A 27,940-nucleotide genomic window follows, 5' to 3' on the forward strand; every position below is an offset into this window, starting at 1 on the left:
AATAAAGAACAATAACAAAAAAAATAAAATCTGTATTGTGTTTATGCTGCATCAGAGTTTCACCTGACAATTAATTAAGTAATAGCAAATTAAAAGGTCAAAATATAGTTGATATTTTACATCCATCTAAACGACAACATGAATTCAGAAGATACACTTTATTTTAGTGAATATGGCACCTGTGAAATAAAACAATGCATTCCCCAATGACACATGCATCAGCAGAGAGAATAAAACTATTTACCTGCTAAAATAAAATACTGCAAACACCTCTGGAAGAAAGAGGGCAACTCTGCCAGAGAAGTGTTGGAATTTTTGTCAGTATTACCTCTAAGACTGGTAGCAATCCTTTACCCTAGTTGTAGAGGCTATCTGAAAGGAGGATGGAGCCTGTGATCGACCTCTTCTCCCAAGGGACAGCAACAGGACAAGAGAACACAGCCTCAAGCTGTGCCAGGGGAGGTTCAGGTTGGACATCAGGACCAATTTCTTAATGGAAAGGACTGTGAACCATTAGAATGGACTGTCCAAGGAAGGGGTGAAGTCACTGGCCCTGAAGGTGATCAATAAATGATTGGTTTTGGTACTTTGGGCCATGGTCTGTTTGACAAGGTAGTGATTGGTCAAAGGCTGTATTTGATGATCTCAGGGGTCTTTTCCAACCTTTATAGTTCTAAAGTTTTTCTAGTGATCAACTGAAAAGAATAATTACAATTTACAAAGAAAACCCCAGACGTGGGAGACAGATTGAGCTGTACACATCCATTCACAGGATAAAACCACAGTGGTTTTTCACAAGTGTGAGTAAGGAACACTAAGATGAGGAAATTCAGGGCTACTTGTGACCTTCCTAAGGGGCCATGGACAGTATCAAACACTACTGGTTCTTCCACCTGACGTCCATGCTGCAGAAACCCCTTCCCAACAACAGGATGCATTTGCACAGCTACATGGAGGCAAAAAAACTGGTATTTTGTAATACATAAAATTTAACATTTTAAGCAGATCCAGTTTTACTATTTGAATTAAAGTAGTGAAGAATTATGGACCTTCCCCAGGAAACACTTGAGTGAAGATCCTTCCCTCAACCATGACCCATTAACATGGGTAGGACTCCAATCATGGCCACCACAGGTTCCTCAGTCTAAAGAGCTGCCTATACCTCAAATTAATTTACCCACATATTATTTACTCATATGCCTTTCAGTGTGATTATGTTTCTCCCAGGTAAATAGAGACATCTAAATTTTTTATTTCCTTTTAATTTCTAAATGTTTACAGACTGTAGCTAATGCATTAAACCATTTACTAAAGCCAACACTTGCTCCACTTTATCAACCTCCTCACAGTTATTCAGAGTTTTACTCCACCACAGCTCCTTTCTGGGCTGAGAACAAACCACTCCCTTCCCTCTCTGTCAAAACAAATACTCCTGAAAATGAGGATCATTCACCTCACCCTGCAGTGGAGCACCTTTGACTGTAAACCTACCCTTTTTCTTCAAAATCACTACTGCAATAAAAATACAGACTATGTGAGCTTTACTGCAGTTGTGCTCTTGACTAATCGCTTTGAGGATTTTCCTTCAAACCCCTAAATCTCCTTTCCCAAGTCAGTATGCTGCATAACTACTCCATGTAATGTGTATTCTTTGATTTGGCTCGCTGTTCCTTGGCATATAACTTCTGTTTTATCTACAAAAAGCTGCATTTTCAAGCCACTGTCTAAACCACCTTTGAGATCTGCTTTTCTTCCTACTGCTCAACATCACTTTTTGGAGCTGCTCTGGAGATACAACCAGAAAAAGTTCAGTCACATTAAAAATCCTCATCCAAATCCATTACCTGTGTTACAAACATGTCGGGTTCCCAAATGAGCCTGAATTAAACCAGTCCCATCTCACCACCTTAGCTAGCCTCAGATTCTCTGAGTTTAGAAGTACAAGTTCAGTATGGCTATATTCCATACACAGAACCCTACAACTGAGGAATGGTTTGGGTTGGAAGGGACCTTAAAAACCATCTCATTCCAAGCCCCTTGCCATGGGCAGGGACAACTTCCACTATCCCAGGTTTCTCCAAGCCCCATCCAACCTGGCCTTGGACACTTCCAGGGATCCAGGGGCAGCCACAGCTGCTTTGGGCAACCTCTGCTAGGGCCTCACCATCCTCACAGGGAATAATTCCTTCCCAATACTCCATCTGTCCCTGCCCTCTGCCAGTTGAAGCCATTCCCTGAGCCCAGTCCCTCCATCCCTTGTCCAAAGTCTCTCTCCAGCTCTCCTGAAGGCCCTTTAGGCACTGGAAAGGTCTCTAAGGTCCCCACGGAGCCTTCTCTTCTCCAGGCTACACAATCCCAATTCCCTCAGCCTTTGGTCACAGACCTAAAACTGGCTGCTGGTGGCTCCTCTGAAGCACAGACACAGCCCTGCCAGGATGTACTTTTAAATATTTACACATAGGAAAAGCTGAAGGAGAAACAGGTTAAGGAATTTTTCCTAAACTACCAAGTTGTGACTGCATTGAAATGACTGATTTACCAACCCAAATTTAACTAAGATATTTTGAAAAATTACTGCTGTTAAGACAAATTGTTTGAGGTGTGAGAGGTCAGGCTACCTAGGCAGGCTGTATCCCCCTGCCTGTCTTTAATCTCCTGGCCAACCATCCACCCACTGCACTATTTCTGTTTCTGAACAGGTTTCCTCCTTAGTTTTCAACCCTTATAAATCTGATCTGTCATTGTAGAATTCCTAATAATACTAGATAAAACTCCACCAATTTCTCTCTGGAATATACTCTTTAATATCTTTTATTTAAGACATGTGTGTGCAATCAATTCTATGGTATTTACTTGTATTACACACACAGTATTCATCATCTTGACAATTTTTAAAAGTTTTAGAACACCATTTCACTTAACAGTTCAGGAAAAAAAAAGAGAGAGAGAGAGAGATTTATTTGATGGTTAACTTTGGAACAAGTTATCTGCATTAACTTCCATTGTTTTGGCATAAAGTAGTTCTGTATATTTTACTAACAACAGTGGAGACATGATAAAAGATGTAGGCAGAGAGCCATAAACAGCTCTTGCTGCAATCCATGGTGTTCGTGGAAAGGCATTAATTTTTGGACTTTGATTGGAAGACGTCTCTGTGCTCAGCCACTTGGATTTTGCTAAATACAACCACGAATAAAAACCTTGTACCTGAGGAGAACAATTTCTACGGCGGAAAGACCATTGTAAATCATGTGTAGTATAAACTTGTCCACATGATTGGAATGATATAATGGATATTGGAGTCCCTAACCACCAGCTAATGTTCTTTATGACACTTAAATAAATGACCTGAAAATAAACTAATAACAACACAAAGTCATCTAAACCTGTTCATGTGCATTTCCCAGAAGCATGCTGGGAAAAGACAATGTCTAGTTAGCGCATTTTTTGTGTTTATGTTTTCTCCAGCACATTTTTGCTCCTCCTCAAGACTCACATTAATTTTTCTTTTCTGCCACCTTCCAGAGGTATTTCTCCATCCAGTACTTGCCCTGATCTAAATCATTTAAAACATCAAGAGCTATCACCATGATGGTTATGGAGAAACAAAGCTGGAGCAGGAGTAGACACAGGATTGAAAGACCAAGTATAAGAAAGAATGTTTTAAATTTTAATATTTTTTATCATGAAGGTGATGAAACACTACACAGGTGCCCAGAGCAGCTGTGGCTATCCCTGGATCCCTGGAAGTGTCCAAGGCCAGGCTGGACAGGACTTGGAGCAACCTGGGATAGTGGAAGGTGTCCCTGCCCATGGCAGGGGGTGGAAAGAAATGACTTTAAAAGTCCTTTCTAACCCAAACTACTCCATGATTCTATAAAACCACCTAGAGAGCTACCACAGCAGAGAAGAGGGATTTCATTTTCAAGAAGGACACACCATTTTTCTCAATCTTAGCTACAAAACACACCAGTCACGCAAGAAAAATGCCACAACATTCTATTTTAAATATGGGAGAAGTATTTTATTATTATTACTAACTTGTTGCAGTGAACTCTTGCATATGTGAAACTTTCCAGAAAAGGAATTATTATCAAAGCTTACAAATATTAACACTTTCAACAGATTCCACAAGGTACTGTCCCTTATATTTAAAAAAACATGGAAAATGTTTTGCTTTTATGCATAACTCATATATATTTAAACACTGAAAGTTCAGAACAAACAGTGAGGACTTAGATATCTAATTTTAGTATGGCAACTTGTTTTCAAATTTCTTTTATTTATTCAGATTTTTGAGGCTCTCCAACACATTGAACAGTCAATTTTAAAACTTTATGAAGGCTCTACAAAGAGTAAGCCTTGAAAACTTTCTCTTTTTGCATACTGGGTCTAGATGTTTAGTTAAAAAGATGGGTTAAATATTAAACTAAGTTCATATGTAATAAAAATTCAATATCCTGAAATTCAGAGTTTCAATCTAAATATTTGCTACTGGGACAGATTTTTTAACTCACAACCTATATATTACATATTTTCTTTTAATTTATGCCATGAAACCCCACTCTGAAGAAACTCATGTACTTTTCCTTGAAGCAGACATGTGTTTTTCCCACACACGTTTCTTTTTTGTACTATGTTGCCATGTTCCACCCTATGTGTTTATTCCCCGCACTTTATTTGCCCTAATGAAAAGTTATTTATGGGGATTGGTTTATTTTCCATGGCACCAAGAGTCACTTTGTCACCATTTTATTAAAAACAACAAAGGGTCACCATTTTATTAAAAACAACAACAACAATAAAGGATGGAAGGGCCATGATGTCACTGCTCGATGAATAGAAACCACATTAGAAAGATCAACTGGAGAGCTGGTTTAGGTTAGACCAAATTACACCACTGCCTCAAGAGATTGTGAGGATGGATGGAATAAATAAATAAATTTTTAAAAAGTAATAAAAATTGGCCCTTCTGTAAATGTAGTTACATTTGGGTACAAAGTTAGAGTTCTGAAAGTGCAATGGAGTTTTGTTTCTTTTTAATATTTCTACTAAAAAGTTTAAAAATAATAGAACTATGGGATGGTCTGAGTGGGAAGGGACTTTAAGGATTATCCCATTCCAACCTTCCTGTCGTGGACAGGGACCTTCCACTAGACCAGGTTGCTCCAAGCCATGCACATCTATTACTGACCAAGCACTATACAAATACCAAAGCTGGTTTTTCAAAACTCAAGAATTTTGCTGATTCTATCCTAAGAAAGAAAAAAAAAAAAAGCAAAAAAAAAAAGAAAGCAGATTTTTGGTTGCCAAACTGGAAAAGACAGCAACTCCATTAGTATTTAACTAGATATAAATATATAATTATATCTATTATATATATATATATATATAGATATTTAATTATATATAAAATCATATATTTATATTTTTATCTTTAATATTATGAATCAGCTGATAACAGTAAAACTGGTGCTGTTAATATTTAGCTACTTCTCAAGAAATTACAAAACTGGGAGAATAGTCATAGTTAATTTTTAATTTATTTTTCTTTTCCTCTGCAATTACTGTCACATTTTGTCCTACATCACAAAAAATGTTGCTAAGTGTGGTCAGGTGTCCTGAAGCTGTACTACATTCAAACCTAAAAGCTTGAAAGAAGATCCCCAATATTGAGGGAATTTGATATTAGGGTTTATTGAAGTTGTCACATACTTTCGGGGATCTAATTTCACTTTCTGATCTTCAGCAATGGCTGTAATTCTTCATTCAGAAGAGGGAAGAGATTACTTGTCAGCAGTAATCTCTAACACAGATAATGCCATATAAATATTAGGGGCTTATAAGCATGGACAAGGATTAGGAGCAAAGAGAGAGAACAGAAAGAAAACTGAACAGAGCCAAGATTAAGCACTGGGAAGGGCATCGCTAAAGAAAATCCAAGGTCTGCGGCTCAGCCTGTCTTCCCACAGCAGAATGTGCCTTTTCCTGGGTACAATAAGAATGGTTTACACTGATTTCCTGGCTTGAAAACTGCAGGATGAAGAAATACAAAATTTAATTTGAGGTGTGATCATTGTCTTCTCTTTACTATAACAGAGGAGAAACTCAGGGAACTACTGAGGTTGGAAGGCCTGCCCAGCTTGTCAAATTGACCAAGAGCCTACTCCAGTCAAATTTTAACTCTCACCAAAGGTTAAGAACACAGTTTTCACTTGCAGATATGAAATAACAACAGTATGGGAGAGAGCTAAAGCTGACCAGGACATCTTCCTTCCTGGCCAGAGAGAAGAACTGGTGTGTAACCTGGACAACAGATAAACCAGGGAGGGATATCACAAGGTCTGACTTATTTTGGACAAAATAATGCTGTTTTAGCAGCAAATTAGCTGAATGCAACTGACACTCCAGTGGAAGCCTGATTAGCAGGCAGGATCCAAAGGTGGTCCAGGAGAAGAGAGGCTGGATCCAGACCAAGCATGGGCAGTTGGCTTGGACTCAACTTGGTCCATTGGGTGGGGAAGGAAGATGAGGAAAGCAAGAGAGATCCCAATAGTAAAGAGAGAAGAAAGTGTTTTTCTAAGTAATTTCTGAGTGAAATCCCTCAATATCCAACATCCACATTTGACAATGTCAAAAACTTCCACTTCTAATTAACATTTCCACTTTTCTTTCCAATCTATTCAACACTAATTCAACAACACTCCTACTTTTTTATGCTCTAAGATGTCATATCTGCAGGTCAATCTATGGAGGATGCTCAAACTGATCTCTTAACTTTCCCTTCAGTATTACACTTGAATTTCTAACATTAAGATCCTTGTGCCAGGTGTCCTTTAAAGCCCTCACCCCAGAGAACCAGGATTTTAACAAAAGTGTTCTTCAACTCTCATTCACAGAATCACAGAATGGCTTGGAAGGGACCTCAAAGACAAGTTCCAATCCCTGTCATGGGCAGAGACACCTTCCACCAGACCAGGCTGCTCCAGCCTGGCCTTGGACAGATCCAGGAATGAGGCAGCCACAGCTTCTCTGGGCAGCCAGTGCCAGCGTGTCCAAAATTATTCCCCAAAATCCATGCAAAACACTAGCCTGCAGTGAAACAGGCAAAATGAAAGGCAAAGCTCTCTTTGACAACAAATGAGACTGAGTTTGACCCTAAATATATTATTTCTGAGTTCACATCTCCAATTCTCTGAAATCCTTTAACACTAAGTACAAGATTCCTTGCAGTTATAATTTCTGTGCCCATCACTCTCCAGAAATGGAATGATGATAATTTAAGAGCTCCTCAGAAAGACGGTAATGAACTAAAATACATATTTTATAGTGCAGGTGAAAATAACTTACGTGGGGTTTTTTTTTTTGTGCAAGATATGAATACATGGATTAATTCACAGTTCAGAAAAAAAAGTAATTTTCTCTATAATTAAGCACTATGACCACGTAGATCTGCTGCACCGACACTGCAAAGTACTTTTGGAGCCCTACAAGTCCTCTTGATAAGAACTGCCAGAAATTTAGAAATTGTTGACTTAAGTTCTGCTTCTGCAAAAGTTCAAAAGAACAAATTGCACTATAGGGAAAAAAAGTTAGGCTTCTGAGAATTGCAAGGTTTTTAAGGTTCTTTAGGATTTTAAAGGATTGGTCATGTTCATTAGTGTTTCCTTAAATGGAAAAAATAAACTAGCTGAGCTCTCAAGCACAAATTTCACAAAGAGTTCTACCCAACACATTATCCCCTCTTGCTAAACACAACTGGAAATGGGTGTTTGAAAACTGATATCACACCTGAAATCTTTTTTTTTTCCTTTTAATTAAACTAAAACCAGGATCCTATAACATATAATTTCCTGTTTTTTGGAACTACTTCTAATCAGGATAGAGGGGATGAATGTCCCCTTTAACCAGGCTGCTTTGCAACGTAGACAATGCAGAAGGGAGTGCTATCATAACACTTCAATAGTTAAGTGACTTTACGAGAAAAATACTTCCAAATGTTTCCTAAAACCTTCCAAACCGCACCAAAGAACATTATCGTAATATTATGTTTCCCCATGGCCTCCAATATTTAGGCTTGCTATTCACGAAATGATACTTGGATGAAAAATACAAGTTTATGTAATGTATAAATTGTTCCTAAAAGTAAAGTTGCCATTAAAATGACTCTGTATAGATGTCAGATATTTTACATTTTCAATAGCCTTTCTGTATTAATTGGAGAAATGGCCTGCTGGTGCTTTGGGCAGCACGGGAATAATCTGTATTTCAGAACAGAGCAGTCACCCTGTGATCTTATTCCTAGCAAACACTGAAAACAATAACTGTCCTAACCGATTACATATCATGTTACCCTTAATAGATATCCGTATTTCTTGCACAGTATCCATAATCCATATAAACTGTACACCATATATCAATACCATATTCCAGCGAATCCACCATCAAAGAGTTCGTTTATAGTAGGTTTTCGTTTGACTCGGGGTTGTAACGTTCTGTGCAATCATAAGCAAACCATTTCAGGGAGTTTGTCAGCAAGCTGCTTTTTGGCAGATTATTGGCAGTACATATTGGAAGCAAACTAGAGCAACTAAGCCCTTAACTTACAGGTAAATAATGATTTTAATAAATTTATGTAAAATGTTTCACTTGCTTACATCTGGTTTTGATAATTCACTCGCCTGCCCAAATGCAAATTTCTGTGTGTTTCTCAGGAAAACACATACTTCACCTGAACTATTTAAGGTTTTCTCAGGTACCCCAAGAAATAAATAAGCAAAGAAGCCTGCTTTCACATGAAAGTTTAACTGAAAAACCCTAGGGAAACACATTTAAAAAATAATTGCATGCACACCAACATTTAAACCACACTTTGTCAAAACTATAATATTCAAATAGTAAGAAAAATCATTTTTTTTGCCTGTTGTGGAGCTATCCCTGACACAGGATATTCAAACTGGATGGTCCAGTAAACTGGCTCTGGCCCTCAGGACCTCTTAATTTGACCTCCATTTGAAAATGTGTTACTCTATTAATTTGCATTTTGCTTTTGCACTGCAACTGAAGTTTAAATGTGTAGCATTTGTATCTCAACCAGGCAGTGTGGACTAGAGGAAATTCCCAGTTCAAATCCCAGCTTTGACAATAAGTTCCAAACTCATTCATTGCTCAAATGTCAGAAGTCTCCAGTTTTGCTCTGAAAGGATCAAGCTTTTGTCAAAAAGTTCTATAAAATATTAATACTACTAGAAGCAGTGTCACTACAGGGGGAAAAACCCCACAAAACCCTTGGACTCCCTTTCTGGTATAAATCAGGATGACAGTGATGCTGATCTATGATCCCTGATTACCTGACTTTCAGCATCTGGGTGCCAAAAGAATCCCTGGGGAGCCACAGTCCCTGGAAATTCTGTAAAACACTGATGGCCCATCACTGAGCTACCTGTGCTATTAAAAACTGCACACCAACTGCCCACACACGCTCTGTTTGTGGATACATTTCAAAGTTATACGAAATAATTGCTTTGAATGTGGCCTGTAATGAACAGGCAACAACTAATTAAACATCAGATTTTACCTGTGCAGAGTTCAGCCTAGAAATTGCTGTTTCTAAGTGGTTATTCACTCATGGATTCAGCAGTTTAGGATTTTGTAAGTCTTGGCAATGTGGTTAAACCCCCTCAACAAATTCTTGTTGAGATCTATTGGACATGCTGCTGCAACTTGATGTTGCTGTAGTGGACTTGCTTTTAATTTGATCTGTTTCAAGGATTCAGTATCCTTCCAGCATGTTGGAAACCTAAGGGCATATATTTGTATTGTTTAAAGGCAGGAAATTCTGTGAACTGAAATGAGAACATATCCCTTTTGCCTTTATGGACTTTTGTTATTTTCTTTTCCTTTTGGGTTTTTTTGAAACAAAACCAGTGAAAGCTGAAAGTTTGAACAATAGAAAATTACTTTCAAGGAGAAAAAAAAGTAAAACACCAAGTATACTTTTATAACTTTATTCATACACTTTGTATATATGTAAATTGCACTTATCCAAGCGTCAGAAAATACCATTCACAGCAGGGCCTTATATTGCAGCAGGATCATACTGGTTTTGTCATAAAAGACTGTGGACTTTGCTGTTTTATTCCTTTACTACCTTGTATTAACTTGTACCCCACTGACTTCATGACAGAGCTGACTTGTTTCATGCTAACCACGGAACTAGGGCAATCACATTCCTATTGTGGGGAGGGAAACTACCAATCTTTGTAGCTTTTTAACTCCTTGGCCAAAGAGTCCCACAGCCTTCCTCTAATTGATGCAAAAAAAGCAGGTCTGAATTTTGGGCTAGGAAATGAGAACTGGTGGAAGATGAACAGGGACATATGACCTGCTCAAATTAAGAGTTGGGCAAATACTGCCTTTTAGGACAACCACAGCAGAAAACTTTCCTACATTAGTTCTGTACTGCTTAGGGAAGGACTGGAGGCAGAGTGGCTGCATTAGCATGGAGACCTGATCCCAGCAGGACACCTCAATCCCAGTGCAGTGCTGCACAAATACATCCTTACTGCTTCTGGTGCTCAAACCAGCTCAGTGTCTTTATTGCACACAATGCACTACTTTATAAGAAGAGGGTTATAGGTTATAGCCATGGTTATGGCTCTCTGGGACACTCCTGCCTTGTGACAGAGTGCAGAGAGCCAACTAAGTCTGCAAAAAAACAACTTGCTGGAGGACAGCTCATGTGCCACAAGCTCAAGTGCAGCCATTTCAGCAAGAGCCTGAACACTTTCCCAGCAGTGCTCCTCAAAGCTGACTGCTCCTATCATCCCAGCTTAGCAGCTAAATATAAATTACAGAGGGATGCAAAGCTTGAGACAGACATTTGACACCCAGGACTCAGCTTGGGCACTGGATCTCTCCTAGCTAGTGTTTCTCCACTTGTTAATCCCTCTTCCTGGGCAGCAGCAATTATGACACTGGTGAACTGCAGGACTTGGGTTTATTTGCTTTCTTTTGGCACAGCACTTTGTGCCCAGCTCTTCTGCTCTTGAGAGGTTACAACAGCTAAAGCAGGGATCACAAAGGGACACAATCAGTCATCAGAATAAACAGCTCAGCTGCTTCAGGGGAGTGAAAGAGAAAAATGAATCTTACTAAGAGATTTGAAAGAGCACGAGGAAGTGGCTTTACTTTTAAGTGCTCGCAATAATGACTTCCAAAGGAACGTTCCTGACCATCAGCTCAGGGGAATAAAGAGCTGAAGGGTGCTCATGTTCATCCATGGACCATCTGACTTTGACATAAAACTGAAGGGATCCTTAAGTACCAGGTGTAACCCTTCTGTGCTCTTTCCTGCAGATGTGGGCGATGGAGAGCAAGGCTTGGCTGCCACCCAGACATCACAGGGCCCATCACCTCCCTGATGGAAAAAGCAGGGATCCTGAACCTAGCACCTATGAAAAATGCCATTACCCCAACTCTTCTTCCCCCTCAAACATTATCGTTCAGCCTACCCTGATTCAACAGTTTCACCCAAGTACTCCAACAACAACCAACATATACTTTGAAACATTGCAGATGTTTAAATCATACACTCAAAATGCATATGCACAACCAACCAGAAGCCAATAGTTTACAGGTCCTGTATACTTTATTTTAAATTCTCCTGAAAGGGCAGTTAAAGATTCTTAGGGCAAAAATGACAACAGTTCATGAACTGCACGGAAAATTGGCTGAGACACCACTTATTAAAAGTTTTGATAACTAGAAGGTCCAACTAAAAGGAGCAGATGCACTGTTTGCTAGGCTGTAGCTGCAGACAGAATTTTTGGTGCTGAGATCAAAAGAACAAGGTGTTCATATAAATGGCATTTTATTTTGATCCTATTATTCTACATGAGCTCGAAGAGAGATCAAAGGAAAAAGCATCCATGTTTCACTATTAACACTTAACATAACTCCAGTTGGAAAATCCTTTCCAGATTGTTAGTGCAATTTAAAGCCCAGCACATTTTTGTTGCTCTGTTATGTTAATACACCTGAAGGCATGGGCTTGATTCCTTGACCACCTTTTCCATTGTGGAAAATTGCTTCTATTATGTATAATTTCAGTTATTTTCATTTTTACAGCAGCAGCAAAGATACCCTAGCTTTGGGGAATACCCTGGCCTGGGTTGTACCCTCTGTCCTGGAGAGCCAGGCTGCCCTGAAGTGGTGACAATATATTACAGACTGTGCACGACAGTCAGGAAATTCAACACCATTGGAGTGAAGCACTAAAGTGTGGTTCAGCCCCTGCCAAAGCATACCAGCTTCCACTCAGAATGTAAACAAACCTAATGGGCCTTTCAAATATCTAAAAGTTCCTCCTGATAGCTGGCAAGAATTAATGTGCTTTAATAAGTTGTATTGCTTATTATGACATTATCCAGGACTACTACTATTAATTAATGGTTCTATTGCTGCTTTTAGCAACCAGCGGTGTTGCATAAAGAAAAAATAATAACATATTGTATTTCCTACAAAGCTGAAGTATGCTAACAAATTTTAATATTCATGTTTTGAATGGAAACTTCTAATTGATGATTCAGTAGCTTAGGGCAGATATTTCAGCGTTTAATTTCCACTGAATTTCTTTGATTTCTAAGACTGCAGAAACCTGCTAATAGATAGGTATAACTTACCAGACTAACTTTGGTAAAATCAGCAATCAAGGGTAAAAAAAGGTGCATATGTCCTTCCCTGCCTTACAACCCACTCCTCACTTGCTATTAAAGCTCTTGTGTTAAAAAGTCATTCCAAAGTTTATTTTAAATGCCAAAAAGTGGGCACTAATCCCACAGGAGCTGGCTCAGCTACAGCCCACCATCTTGAACACATTCATTTTATCCAAATCTGTTCCAAAGAGGGGGTTTTGGGTGGTTGTTTCGGGGTTGAGCTTTATTTTTGACTTAATAACAGCAGATTGTCAGAGGCGAGGAGATAGAAAGACTTTGGGAACTTGCACAGTCAACATTAAATACCCACAGGTGAGCTGTGGCCTGGAGTGAACACAATTATGGGTAAAATGAGATAAAAACATGTCATGCACAGTCAGAACATGTTCATGTTACACACAGCAGCCAGCTGGCTATAAATCCAAGAAGTAAGCTGGAAAGCTTTGGAGTTTAAATGAATGAACACAGATATAAAGGGAAGAACAGTGGTTTGTCACTGTATGAATGGCTTTTAACTGAAAAGAGTGGATTGCTTTCACAAGGGTTTGCCAAAACAGCAACCTTGTTGAGATGAGGAAAAGAATAAGTATGATGATTGGGACATTCCATGTATTTATATTTTCTATTTTGTTTTGAGGCAGAGTAGTCTGATTCAGCGTGCCTGAACAATTATGACGTGGCTTTACATACAGGTGTTCCACTGAATAGGGACGTAAGTTCTTTGACAATACCTCTGCAGCTGATGATCCATAAACAGGATCAGTCTATTAATTCATTCCATATTCAAATCACATGAGCTGAGCTGTGAGAAGAAATGGACTATTTTTTTCCCCCCACATTTCTAGCTCCAAGTAATTGTAAGCTATAGCCTTCTGTACTCTGCATTTGCATCGCAGAACCTATGGTCAGCAACCCTACCTGTGCACAAATCCACCAGACCTGAGGCTGCTAAACCAACACCTTCCTGGCAGGCACAGAGGATAAGAAAGGCCTGTCTGAGATCTTCTTATCTTTTTATTAAATAAAGCTCCTAAAACCTCCTGGATTATAGACCCAAGAAATGCCCCAGCAGGACTTTATAAATGGATGAGCCTGACTGACTTGGGGTGGTCCTGTGTAGGGCCAGGAGTTGGTCTTCAGTGACCCTTGTGGGTCTTTCCAACTCAGGATATCATTCTGTGACCTTCTAGAAGTCTAATTACCCCACCTGAACATTTTGGGATCTTTGCAAGATAAACTCTTGCTCTTTCTCCATCTAAGGAAGATGTAATTCCCTTATGAATCCAAAACCAGAGCTCTGGCTCTTACTAACTCAAACATGAGCTAAACTTTAAAGGCATAAAGCAATTTCACACTCATAATCTCTGTTCATATCAATTTATATGTTATATAAGTTATATATATATATTTATGTTTTTAAAAAAAAATTCTGATGTTTTAAAGTGGCTGTAAGCTCCTGGGTTTGATCTACTCACTGTTGACAGAATCAGATGCAAACTGTAGGAAGGCTGATAACAGCTTTGCTCCCCAAAACCTTTCTCCTGTGTCTCTGAGCTGACTGAATGGGAACTGAGAGGGGAAAGAACAAAGGTTTGCTGTTCTTTACAGTCACGCAATGAAAGTGTAGGTTAAGCACAGGAAGTATTTGCAGATTCCAGATATTCTGTGGACCTTTGTTGCTTTTCCTTGCATTCAGATCTAATCTGAGCCCCTGCACAGAGCTGGACTTTCATGTTCTGAGGTCCTTCACTAACAGAAAACCCAACCCACTGTGACATTCAGGGCAAAGTGGACTCAAGAACTTCAGCTCTGTGTAGGCACTTATTCATGTTAATAGGGTTTGTGCTTTTAATTCATGTTAATGAATTAAGGAAAAAATGCTTTAATAAGAAGAGAAGGCTTGAAATCATACAAATAAATAAATTAATAAACAAATTTAACATATACACATAGTATAGCAAGCCTACAGACTGAAAACATACAGTTTTATCTTCTAGAAAATTTTGGGTAGACAGTTTGATGTACCACATCAAATATAACAACATTGTGTGATCTTTAAGCCTCAGGGGTTTAAAAATATTAAGTGTTTCTTTTTTGCTCTGATACCAAATATGTCTATACCTTCAATTGATTCAAGTCATCACTAATAACCACTGGGATATTTTTAGGAGGTCCTTCAAACAGAAGGGTAGTATTTTCACTACAATTTTGAACAAGCAATAAATTGTGTTTAGTTCTTTAGCTTCAATCAAGCATCAATTTTGAATTATTTGTCTGAAGTCAGAATTCTTAAAATATGCCTTTTTTTTTTTTTTTTTTAAAGAAGCAATTTCTGGGGGAGAAAAAAAAACAACAACCCTCTCCACAATTTGAGTGCAATCAGCTCTTCTCATATAACTGGGTCTGATTTGAAGGTAAGGCTGATGATCAGATATATTTAAGGAGGGCTGTATGATTAATTTAAGAGGTGTCCCACCAGTATTTTCACATGAATAAGCATAAAGAACATTGTTTTACTGTTGTTATGCTACTGCATCACCTTTGATCCTCACAATCATGTTTGTACTAATACCATTCTGCCTTTTGCAGGAGAAGGCAACTCAAATTTGTCAATCAGTGAGGCCTGGCATAGAAAATAATTACAAATATGAATAGGAAAATATCTGGCTGTCACATATTCAAAAGAATTATATGGCAAAAAAGTGTTAGGGAATTTTCAGCTCTCACAAGTAGATCCAGCTAATTCTTGATGGATCATCAGTACCTTTGGGTGCTTTCTGGAAGCAGATTCCTCCTTTTCCTTTACTGCTCTTTGTGAGGAAAAGGGAAGATGGAACTCTCACCAGGAAATGAGAAAAACATTGACCTCTAAGTCCCTCAGATTTTGGTAAACAGTGAGATCACTGGCAATCTTAGCTTCTGCATATGAATTAGAGGAGAATAATGGGACTGAGCAAGAAGTCATGGACTATGTTCATCAATATATGCCTTTTATGTAAACTAGACTGTTAACTGAAAACCCATTTTCGGAGTCTCTTAAGAAGCAATCACCTAAGAATTAATCAAAATCTTGTTTTGTTGTTGGTTTTGGTGTTTTCTTAATAGGGTTTGTGCTCTTTTGGATGCTCAGAAAATTGCTTAGAGCAGAGACTGGAGCCAGAGCCTTTGGGATTCGTGTCTCAGAGCCCATTTTTCTGGGCCTGGGGAGGCTCAGAGGAGACCTTCTGGCTCTGCACAACTCCCTGACAGAAGGGTGCTGCCAGGTGGGGGTCAGGCTCTGCTCCCAAACAAAAACCCAAAGGGATGAGAGGAGTTGTGTCAGGGGAGGATTGGGTTGGATATTTGTGAAAATTTCTTCACTGAAAGGAGCTTACCAGTCACTGCAGTAGGTCACAGTCCCCAAAACAACAGAATTTCAACTCCTTTTCCTGTCTGGTCATCACCATACCCTTGTTTTCAACCATTTATTTTCCCATTTACCCATGGCTTTCCCTGTTTTCCATCTCTACTAAAGCTCCCTGTAAGAGGCACACAAAACCAAGTCTTCATGTACACTTTTGGATGTTTATTTTTTTGTTTTTGTTTTTTTAATATACCTCTACTTAAAATATTCCTTAACTTACTTCTTCAGCGCCTAGCAGTGACTCATTAAAAAAATAACCTCATAGTACAAACACAGTGATAGATATCAAAGGTGAAAATTTGCCATTATTTTGCACTCAAACAGCCTGAACACGTCTTCAAATAGCATAGAGAGGAAAGGGATGTATTTGTCTACAGATGTATTTTCTTAACATTTTTTTCATCACTTTACTTCAGCAAGAATGACCAGCTTAAATTTTTCAGTGTCTTCAAGGACCTTATTTCATGAATTTGTATAAAAGGCAGAAAAGTATATATAAATGTTTTAAAAGCAGCCAGGAGTTTTTGTGGAAACAGTGCCATTAGATTTAAAACACCAAACACTCAAATTACTTCTGACACATTTGAACTGAGTCACTTTTGAATTTGCACCTATAAACAATAAAAAATACTGGTTCTGAAAGAGAATGATTATTTCCTTTGCAATGTTTTACCACAGAGAAATTATTCTCTCTTCCCCCCAGATCTGACAACCATCCAAATATCCTGGGTTTGTTGCACACTAAACTAGAAATATGATCTCTACTTGGAAACTCCCCTCAAAAATAGTTTCTTCTGTCAATTCTCAGTAACTGCCTTCAATAACAAGCGTGACTATTGAACTCTCAAAGTATCAATGTTCAGACATCTTCCTGAGCTTAAACATCACAGCTGCAGGGAATAAAGATGCTGAAAGACCGCGCTCTCTCCCCATCGTTTGGATGTTTATCATAACCCTTTGTGATATTTAACTGGCACTGCTTTCTCCTCCTTCACTTCCAAAGGGATGAATCACAGACTCAGTTCTTCCAGGAACCAACCACTTGAGCTGTTCTCTGCACTTCCTTCAGCTCTTCCTCAACTGCAGCCAGCCCTCTGATTGACCCCGCCTTTAATAAATGTTTAACTGCAGAGTCTCAGCTAAAACATGTATGAAGCCTCCTGGGAATGACTAACCAACACCTAAAACCCAGATTTATAACAGAGAACTTCCCAGAGCCTCCCACTGCCAGTGGGATTTGTTCAGAGGCTGGAGGGAAGAAGAGTCACTGTGGGAAGTCAGATTTCTTCACTTTCTTTCACAATAATAATACAACATGTTTTCTGTAGACTGCTATACACAGGATGTTAAAAATAGATTAATGCAAATTTAGAGGGTATAGTCTACATCAGGTAGCTCTCATTATAATTAACTGTTAATTTTAAGTAACAACTTGCAGAAAACTAAATAAGCAAGCCCAAAAAGAGGCACAGAGTTCCCTAATGATAAATTTATACTCAGATGCTTAGAGTGGAAAGGGTCAGAATTCGCTTCCTGAGTTAATTTCATCAGGGAAAACAAAAAAAAAAATAGACAAAAGTGAAATTCAGTGTCTGGGAGTCAACAAGGATACAGAATTTTCTGAATCAGTGGAAAGGGCTGGTTACATCCAAGGAAAATGCTACAAATCAAAGAATCCTCAAACAAGACTAAGAATTCTGAAAACAGAAAGCCACCTTGGAAGATTTTTCTGGAATTTCCAAACCACAGTTGGTCTCAATGATCTTATAGGGCTTTTCCAAGCTAAATGACTCTGTGATTCACCCATCACAGCTGTGACATCAGTTAGAAGTGGCTTCAGTGCCAGCACTAAGTACCATCATCTAATGGCCAAGAGATGCAGGAATCCTCCTTGTCCCTCCACTTGGTCCCAATTTTTCACCTACTGCTATTTTCAGCACTCCCTTAGCTTCTTTGTGGTTATTTTGCCCTAATGACAAGACCAGCAGTACCTGATCTTCCGCAGCTTCCTGATTTTCCTGCAGCACAACCAACAGAATAGTGAAATACATCTCTTACAGAGCAATAAATTTTAAAAAAATCTGTTGTTTTGTTGTTTTTTTTCCCCTAATCAAAGGTTTCTCTTAGGTACAGTGATTACAAAGAGTAATAGATACTATTTTTAATATTCTGGGAATGCAGTCCTTTAACTCAAAATAGTCCCAGAATTATTTGCCAGTAGCTATCCAATACAATTCAAAACCCTTGTCTAACTTGGAAATTTGGTACTTTTATCCTTGAATTTTACGATATACTAAACAGTCTAAGTACCTTTTCACAGGAAGTAATATAGAGTTATTTGTAGATCCAGTAATGGAACCATCAAGCCAATGGTCTTCCATTTCTGAAGGTCCCAAGTTCTCCTGAAATAATAAAAATTTACCAAGGCAGCAGCAAGAAAACAAGTGGACACTTCTTCACAACAATAAACAGCAGAATTGTGATACTCCACCGGAATGTTCCAAACCTAAATTGAATGGCAGCATGATTGCTGTGGTTCCAGTTATGTTAATTAGGCTGGATTCATGGTTCATTGAGGCTGCAATTATGCTGCAAAGAAATGCTGCAAGCATCCCATCCTCCTGCAGTCTGCTGAGTGTGCTCCCATTCCTCTTGGGGCAAAATAGACTTTCTGAAGGGATTTATACACTGGAGTCACATTTGCACTTAGACCACACGCTTGGTGAAGATGCAATTAGATGACCACGTTTTGCAACTTTCTTCTTTTCCAGATTTAATAGGAAAAATAGCTTTCCAAGTTCCTTGGCCATTTTTTAAGCATGCTTTACTTTGCCAATTTGCATACTAAGCATACAAATTATAAGCCTTATTAGCCCCATCTCAACCGTAGGCTAAGTGAAGAAGGGGAAGAATTTTGCCCAAAGTTATGCAGCTCTTGAGTGGAAAGAGAATTCAAGTAGCTCCCATCTTCTTACAGTTGGACTCGAAGATCCTGGAAGGCTTTTCCAAACTAAATGTTTCTATGATTCTTTTAATGACATTTCCTGACTTACAACTGTGGACAGGACAGCTCCCACACCCAAAATGCAAACCCTTCTGCTGGAAAAATGATTTAAAAGAGAGGCACAAATGGGCATTACTGCCTCAAATAACTAAGAGAAGACACAGGATGAACCAAATTTCATGGCACTGAGAAGGAAATCATTTAACATGGTAGCAGCTCCTTCCTTGGGTAGGAAAGATGTGCTGGCCCTCATACAGGAGTTTTCAAGCTACCTGGTTTTTACTGGACTGAAGAGGCAGCAGCAGAGGAAGATGATTTTTAAAGCAAGTAATCAGTCTGGGTTTTTTTATTACTATATCTACTTTTAAAACCAGTCTCTTCAGAGAAATACATTTTCAGTGCTATTCTTCTCAAAGGATGACGTGGGATCAAGTATCTACACTGAACTCCAAAAAACCAAGTATCCTCATAGCCTAATTTCCAGCTTTACAATGGACTTAAGAGCTTAGAAGTTCAAGTCTCTTTAAAAAACTAACTTCACTTTAGCCCTTAATTTTTTTTTTATTTTTTTTTTTTTTCCAAATTTAAGCAGATCTCAAAAAAAAATTTGACACCAGCCACTTCAAAGCTGGCTCCCCAAATTCAGGGATGATTGAGTTTCCATAATACAATTATGGTTGGAACAGAGCTGGATTGAAAGCAAGGTTCAACTTTCAAACAACGTCCCCAAAACAGTTGCAGATGATGTGCATTTCAGCTTTCTGATCCTCAGGTGCCACAGGGATGACTGGTATTAGCAAGATACACATTAGAAGGGAAGGCAATGCCCTAACTAGAAATAACCATCTTTTCCACAGATGGATGGACATCCATAACAATTTAATCTAACGAGACATCGAGCTTACATGCCCATTTGAAAAATCATAATGGCACTTGTCTGGCAGGTTTGTTCCTCGACGCTTCATTCAACGACTGTTCCATTCTTTTGCTTTTTTTTTTAACTAATATTATCACAGCTCTTTTTACAGATTTAATCTACCAGCACTTCTCACCCAGGCCACAGCTTCAATTAATACCAATCTGAGCCTTAACACAAGGAATTCATGCATTGACTGAGCTCTGGATCTGGCTTCTAAAATTAGTTTTGCAATGTTCCTAAGACGAGGAACCTAAACCAGTTTGACACTGAAATTAGTCACTACATAAACAGAAATCTAAAAGCACACCAAGAATAATATTTTACAGACACTAAATAATATCAGATTGAGAAATAATTGTACTTTATGTAAGAGCATGATAAGAAATCTGTTTTCTGATATATTATTAGCCCAGTGGATCTGACTTGCAATTTGCTCTGCCTACTTAGGCTGGAGTTTAAATACAACACAAAAAATGATGTCAAGTCTCCCAGACAGGAACACTCCAAAAGTTTTATTACTCTTACTTGAAAGCATTACCACGGGTAGGAGAAAAACTAAATATTAAATACGCCATTAACAGGAAAATTATTTCAAATCAGTGAAGCATGACGAGACCCAAGTATACTATTTCTCAATTTCTTTTTCCCTAATGTACACTGAGGAGACAGCAAGGTAGTAAGTGGCTAGGGTTCAAACACAGGACATAAACTACATGAAATTAGGAACAGCATAAATCTTAAGAACAGCTCAAAACTCTGAAGAAAATTAGAAAAGAGCCTAATGTGAATTCATTACTGACTTCTCACCAACCTTTTCTTTTCTTAAAAGTAGGCAAAGCTGCTATACTGTTAAACTCTACTAACTTTAAATATTGTTTCTTTTAAAGCTGAACTTATCAAATCTGCTCCCAAACCAAAACCAACAGCTACTTCATTATTTTGTCTCATAAACCAAGCAGTAAACTAACACTGTAAAACATAATCTGGATATTTTATTTAACTAAAAGATGGTCTAATGCCTGATGAATGCCTGCTGCTCACCAACTGAAAAGTTATGGAATATAATAAAAAAACTTTTACCAATTCATTAGGCAGGCAAAACTCACCTTGGCAATCCAGACTAACAACCTGCCCCTAGAGGTTGTTCTATAGGTGTTGGGAGGAAGCATGAATTGATCCCCAAAGGAAGAGGCAGGCTCAGAGGTGCATTAAGAACCCAGTTCCTAGAGCCCTTCTAACCACAAATACTCCAGTTTTATTAAGTTTAGTCTGACATTTTGGTCCAGTTGACATCACTGATCAGGTATCAACACCCCCTGACTCCAGCAGAGCAATCCTGACAGCACAGCTTTACCTCTAAGGCTCATCTTCCTTTGACAACACCAAGAATGATTCCTCTATTACCTGCAGTGATTTATGGAAAAGGCTTTGAAACGTCCTGTGCTTCACCATCTCTGCAGAAGGAAGATGGGCCATGGAGGTGATTACATCTTCACACCATAGATCATCCATTACTGACAGCTTTTAGATTTCTCAACTTGAAAAAAACCCCAGCCCTTGTCTACATGTGGATACATAACACATTTGAAATGTGTAAGGCGAATATAAAGACTGAGGGTTTAAACCCTCAGTTTATCAGCTCTACAGGCCCAATTTTGCAATCAACTAAACCTACAGTACATTTTCATCAAGTGCTGCAAATCAGCAAAATATTAAATGAATCTTGAAAAAATGATTATGAATCCACAGTTCTGTTTGACTGTATAATTCTATTTAAGATTAAAATTACTATCATAAAAAGGCCACTTTCTGAATGTAATTCCACAAAAACATCATCACAAAAGCTTTTACTGCTATTTATGTCAGAATGTATTTTAAACAGTTCTAATCATTTACCTTTGTGGACACTTAATTAAAATTACAAAACCAATTTTAATCTGTAGTCCAATTAATATGCAAATATATGCAAATGTGGTAAATCAAGGTGGTGATTAAGTTAAGGACACTCTATTTCATGTCTGCTTTAAGTGTGAAAACAAACAATCTTTTTTGTAATTGTACTGATGGATTGTGATGTTTATAGGGTTAGTATGGGGTACAAATGTTTATGCATCAACATTATGCCAAAACAAAGATTTTATACTCTGGAGTGATTTAGCATCCAGCATACATTCAGATGTAACAAAGTCATTTTGCAGTCATCTTGTGAATTAGAATAAGGTCAAAGCAAAGTTAAATTTCTATGTCATCCATTTGTATGGCTATTTAAAATTCAACAATCACTTTCTGATGTGTTAGGTAAGAGCCAAGAAGTCTCAAGAATGGCATATTATCACCCTTTATCATTTAGTGTTCATAATACACTGGTTTATCTTTGATACTATTACAGAAATAGTTCTCCCATTAAGGTGCAAAGATATTCATCCTTTTTAACCCTTTTTCCTCCACGAGTTCCATTTCTTCAATGTGCAGCCAAAGGTTGTTCTACCAGCGAGGGTTTCTCTACAGATGTGCACTACAGTCACTAAGAACTGGCAAAGAACCCATTTTTGCAGCCGCTTTTCACCCCTTCCTTCTCCACACTAATGATTTAGACAGGTTGGTGCTCCTTCCCATTTGCCCACAGAAAAGTCTATCTGTTGCTCTTTGTGAGAATAAATCTGAATTCCTCCATTTAGACCAGCTACACCCTTGGACTGAACTAACTGATTTCCTCTGCCAAGAAAATAATGATACTGGTAAAAGTAATATTTAATTTTGCAGCTTATTTGAGTTCATGAGAGAGCACATCTTTCCCTACATATTCTCAGGAGTTGCCAAACATTTGGAAATACACTTAGTGCAAAAAGACATTGTTCACCTCGTGTCTTACTGAGATAGTGGAGTACAAAATTCCACATTATCCCTCTCCTTACAGCTTCATCTCCATCAAATACAACAATCAGAAAAGAGTTCAAAAAACATTTCAATGTTGCTTTTACTAATGTGCTTCATTTCCCTTTTTTTTTTTTTTTTTGACAATTATTCCTGAATAGTTCATAAGATTAAGATGAGGTATTATTAAAATATTTTTTACTCCAAATATTTCATGCTTCTCCTTCATTATTCTCACAACAAGACATAAGAGTATGAAATTTAGCTCAGTAAAGCTTCTTTTAAAAGCCACAGGTCTCCCAATGAATACAAAATATTTATAAACTATTAAAAATATTGTAGCATTTTTAATAAGGGATATGACACAAGATATTTTTGTAGTAACAGACCTTATAAACTTGTATTTGGGATGCAAATATTGGAATGTATGCCATTCTTATGATTAGGTTCCTGTGAAAAACAGGACTAGCATACTTATGTGTCCTCTTATCTAACAGACACTAACAAAGCACCATAAAATTCACCTGTTAGAGGTGATCAGAAGTTCTTTTAGCTTGTAGTTCTGGGTTAAAAAACCTCACCCAGCTTCTCCTCCTTTAAACTGGGCACTCATGAAAAAGCTGTTTTCACTAAAAATGGCAAAGATTTACATTAGAAACTAGAAAGAGGAAGGAACTTACAACATCCTCTTCTACCTCCAACAGCTCTCTACCACGAAGGACCTGTGTCTGCTTTTCACCCTTTTTTTGATGTGTTTTTCAAAGAGGAAAGTAAATTGATTTCTACAGAGAAAAGCAGCAGGAGCAAGGGAATAGAGTAGCAAGCACAGCCAGTGATGCAGCTGGACCTGACTCCAACAAATGAGAATGGATTTGGGAATTGTGGATGAGTTTTGGTGGAGAGCCAATGGAAGCTTGGAAGGTGAAGATCTCAAGGAAAAGACTTGCACCCAGTCTAATCATGAGCCTCTGCCTGCTCCAATATTTAATTATATGTCCATAACTGCAATTCCCAGCTCTGAAATCAATGGACATGGGACCACAGAGGAGGGTCTGAGCCAAAGGGAAAATCACCCAATGACTATGTCCTGCTGTGGTGGCCACCTCACCACACAGCTGCACGGCTCTGTGGCTTGGGAAGAGCCATTTCTTAAATCAGCTGCACACTGCCTGGATGAAAATCAGCATAATGATCCAGGCAGGTCCTCAAGCTGCCTCTTGACAGCACAGAGAGCACGGACTTCTGAAGGGCTTTGCTGGGCTCTAAGGCTTGTGTGTTCACACTCCTGGCTGGTTCTTGTGGAGCAGAATGAACAAGACCTTTGCCATGTAGTTAAACACAGGAGAACAGAGTCACACAGTGCCCTCAGCACTCTCAGCTGAACATGAAGAAGGTTCCGCTTCCAGAGATACCTCCATCTACTCTTTGAGTCTGAAATCAAACACTGAGGTATCAAATGCGCCAGCAGAGTTCACAGAACTGCTGATGCTTCAGCTGGAGCTTATTTTTCAATGGGAGATAAAAGGTGATTCTCTGTATTATGTATCATCACAGGATAAATTCGTTGTAGCTGACTGCACTAATACAATAGCGCTGCCAACGCGTAGTGAAACTTAATCCCTCTGAAGACACACGAGCTTCTTTTAAGTTTCAAACTTATACCATTGAAAAACATCCTACTACTGTGTATTCAAGAGCACTTTTCTCATTAGCTGCTCTTCTCATCCTTTTCACTATTTGTATTTATTTAAATGGAGCTCTGATTTAAACCAGACCTGTAAATAACTCATTGCTCTTGGTCATTCTCTATTCAACCACTGAAGTTTTGCACAACCAGTTTTGATACACCCAGACATAAAACATTTTTCTTGTGATGATTCAGACAGCAGCTTTCATACATATTTGAAAACTCAGACACCATCTTGCTACAACGACAGAGTAGCATTCCACCTCCAAATCTAGTTCCAGAGGTAAATCACACACATATGAAAATCAAAACAAATGCAGCAACATCTCATGGAGGAACAGGAACGCTACAAAGAAAATCTAAATTTCTAAAAGCAACACCTCCACACAGTTTATCTTTGAAACTCTACTCTGTAAACAGTCAAAGTTTTGTTTCAAAAGTTAAAGGTGTACAGAAAATTAAAAAAAAACAACTGAAAAAAACAACTGAGGGGTTCTTTTTCTTTTTTATTATCTCTAATGTAGAGCATGCTTGGATCATGCTTCTTCACATTAGAAATTCAGGTCTTGTCTGTCCTAGGAGGATGAATAGTGACTGGGGAGCTGGAGCGAAATGACCATGTTATCACAGGGAAAAAGAATGTGAAAACTGAGTAACTGAGTGCAGAGCTGCTCTTTGGTGAGCTTTGGATTTGCTTTATTAACCAGTGTTGATCTTGTTCAGCTAATAAATAAGAACAAGTCAGATGACAGATTTGCCTCTTTGTCTCAATACCCCTTACAGTCAAAGTGCAGAAGATGAAAATGAACTTATTTTAACACACATTGGTCTTCCCTGTGTGTATTTGGGTGTGAATGGTCTGAACATTTTACAATCTTCAAGATTAAAACAAGCAGTGAAAATATGAAAAAGGAATGAGTATCATAAAACAAAAACTTTTCTCCAAGTTTCCTTTATGCATCACAGGGCAACAGAAATCACAGACCTTGTATGAAAAAAACCTCACAGTTTTTTTTCTGCTGGCTCTTTTTCAAGTCTCCTCTCACATCTGAGTTACAATCCTTCTGCAAAGAGGATTTTTGACTGAGTGCCTTAAAAGAGGACCCTCATTTACCTATTATTCAATACTGATTTAAATTAGTAGGTTTCTTAAATTTCTGACCTCCTGTATTTTATGATGTATTTAAAACACTTTGACTCTTATGAACCATTTAATTAGCTAGATAATAACTGCACATTTGTCCTACTTGCCATTCACCAAAGTTAAGTTTCAACATTACTTCTGAAACTATCCTGAATGCCTGCCATTCACCACCTTTTATTTCAAATTACAGAGGGCAAAAAAATTGTCCTTGATTATTCCTATGATACTGATGACACCAACACAGGGCATTGGAAAAACTGAGGAATGAATTTGCCATTTTTAAAGTCTATGGATAGTTTTTCATGGCTGGAAGAAGAAATCAGATTCTCAGATGATATAAGTTGCTATCACTGGCTTACAGGGAACTGCAGATCTTTAGGTCAGATGAAAATCTGGTGCACAAGCCATGGTTGCTCAAAGAAACCATTCAGAAACAATCTCTGTGCCTTCTGCACCCAAATACCACACAGGGAACAGATCGCAGTCGTGAAGAAACAAAGAGATGTATAAAAAATGAAAAATCTCTGTATTCAGCCCAATATTATGCTGTTATTTTGGTTACAAGATTTATGGCACACTCACCACCCAACCAAGACAACTTAGAAATCCTGCATCTACTTGGCAATTTGGCTTCATCAATAAAATGGAATCTCTGTCAGAATCAGATGCTTATTTTTCAGGATTAAGGAATCCATGTCATAGTTAAAACACTTTTATGTGCTTAATGGACTCAACCCAGTTGTGCTGGAAGGGCCTTTAGGTCTGCATTATAAATGGCCCATTTTCTGGTTGTATTTTAAAAGGTTTAAAAAATAAGTGTCTGCTGGTGTGCCCATAACAAACACCTTTTTTTCTAGAACACAACTGCCTTTCTGAGACTGACCTGAGCAGGAACCTGGTGCAGGAGGAACCAGCATAGGTTGAAAAATATCTCTGTGTGGTTGGGATTTTAACAGAAAATTAGGATTCCTATGGAAAGCACAAAATACAGGTGTGGATGTCTGGTGAACTGATGCAACAGAGGACTTAGGGAATAACAGAGGGATTCCTTTCTTTTTAACCACTTTGCTGATAAATCTGCCTAAATAATCGATTTAGGTACTGTCTCAGAAACCATGGCTCAATTCTTCTGAAGTATCTCAGCAGTCCATGCATTTGTGGAGTCTTTGGCTTAGACTGCCCCAGAAACAGGTCCTGCTTGAGATGTGAAAATCTCTATGACTAGTAAATAAAACAACTGAGCATGCTGGGTTCCTACAAGCTCAAGAGTGTGTGCACACATAGGCATGCATGAGCACACATGTGTAAAGGACTTCTGCTCATTCCTCCATAGGAAACCAGCTGATGACAAAAACTTGTAATCTATTTAGAAATGTGGTTTCATAGTTCAGTCCTCTGGGGCTTGAGAACTTCGCTCATCACGTCTCTGTGGCATTACACAGTAATCTCTGAAATACTGCACGCTAGGTTAGCTCTGGGGATATTTCTGATGATTAAAGGCACTGAGGATTTTTACATTTACGTGGCATGATGAAGACCAGCACCTCCCAGTCAGACATGGGAGGTCCAGCAACTTGGGAGGGGTCAGAAACTTTAGAAAGCAGACAGCAGCAGTGTAAATGTGCCAGAATATCTCAAAGGAAGAAAAACCCACAACCACCTCTTTCCACAGGCACATTCAAACAGCTCTCTTGGTTTCCATCACAAGGCAAGTTCTTACTTCCTACGTCTCAGCTTTATATTGCTGCCTCATGCTGTATTTGTAGCACATGCTACCATTAATAGTGGCAGTATGTAGGCAGCTCTGAGGACACAGCCCCATCGACATCCACAGTCCCAGAGACTCCAATTTCATCAATTCCTCATTTATCCCCTCCCTCAGCCAGAAGAACTCTGTATGACCTGCAGCATCTCTGCATCCTCACTGCTGCCCTGTTGTAAAGGTGGTGCCTAAAGAGAGGTCACAACACAAACTCTGGCAGAGGAACAGCTGACCAGGTGGTAGACACTGGAGATGCTACAGTGCTATTATGGTTTCTCCAATTAATACTATAAAATGCTCAGCATTACACTGTTTAAGTGTATTAAACTAAAGGAACTGCTCCCTGCTGAAAAGTCCTGATAAATAATGTAACTTAGAATCATCAAATGGTCTTGGTTGGAAGGGACATTAAAGCTCATCTTGTGCCACCC

At 38.6% G+C, this 27,940-nt stretch overlaps 1 protein-coding gene across 46 annotated transcripts in view; it reads right to left on the reverse strand.

Annotated features, from left to right (window-relative positions):
- Nucleotides 1-27,940, reverse strand: part of QTMAN (queuosine-tRNA mannosyltransferase) — a 294,131-nt gene that overhangs the window by 158,806 nt on the left and 107,385 nt on the right. For 3 of the 46 annotated variants that reach the window (XM_086898311.1, XM_086898310.1, XM_086898309.1), the window contains one exon: nt 18,430-18,521. The exons of the other annotated variants lie outside the window; for them this stretch is intronic. In XM_086898311.1, coding sequence (XP_086754437.1) covers nt 18,430-18,500 — 71 coding nt within the window. In that variant the 5' untranslated portion in view covers nt 18,501-18,521. The remainder of the gene's footprint in view (nt 1-18,429; nt 18,522-27,940) is intronic. 46 annotated transcript variants of the gene reach the window in all.

This window comes from Cyanistes caeruleus, chromosome 7 (assembly GCF_971803275.1).
Source record: "Cyanistes caeruleus chromosome 7, bCyaCae1.hap1.1, whole genome shotgun sequence".
Lineage (NCBI taxonomy): Eukaryota > Metazoa > Chordata > Aves > Passeriformes > Paridae > Cyanistes > Cyanistes caeruleus.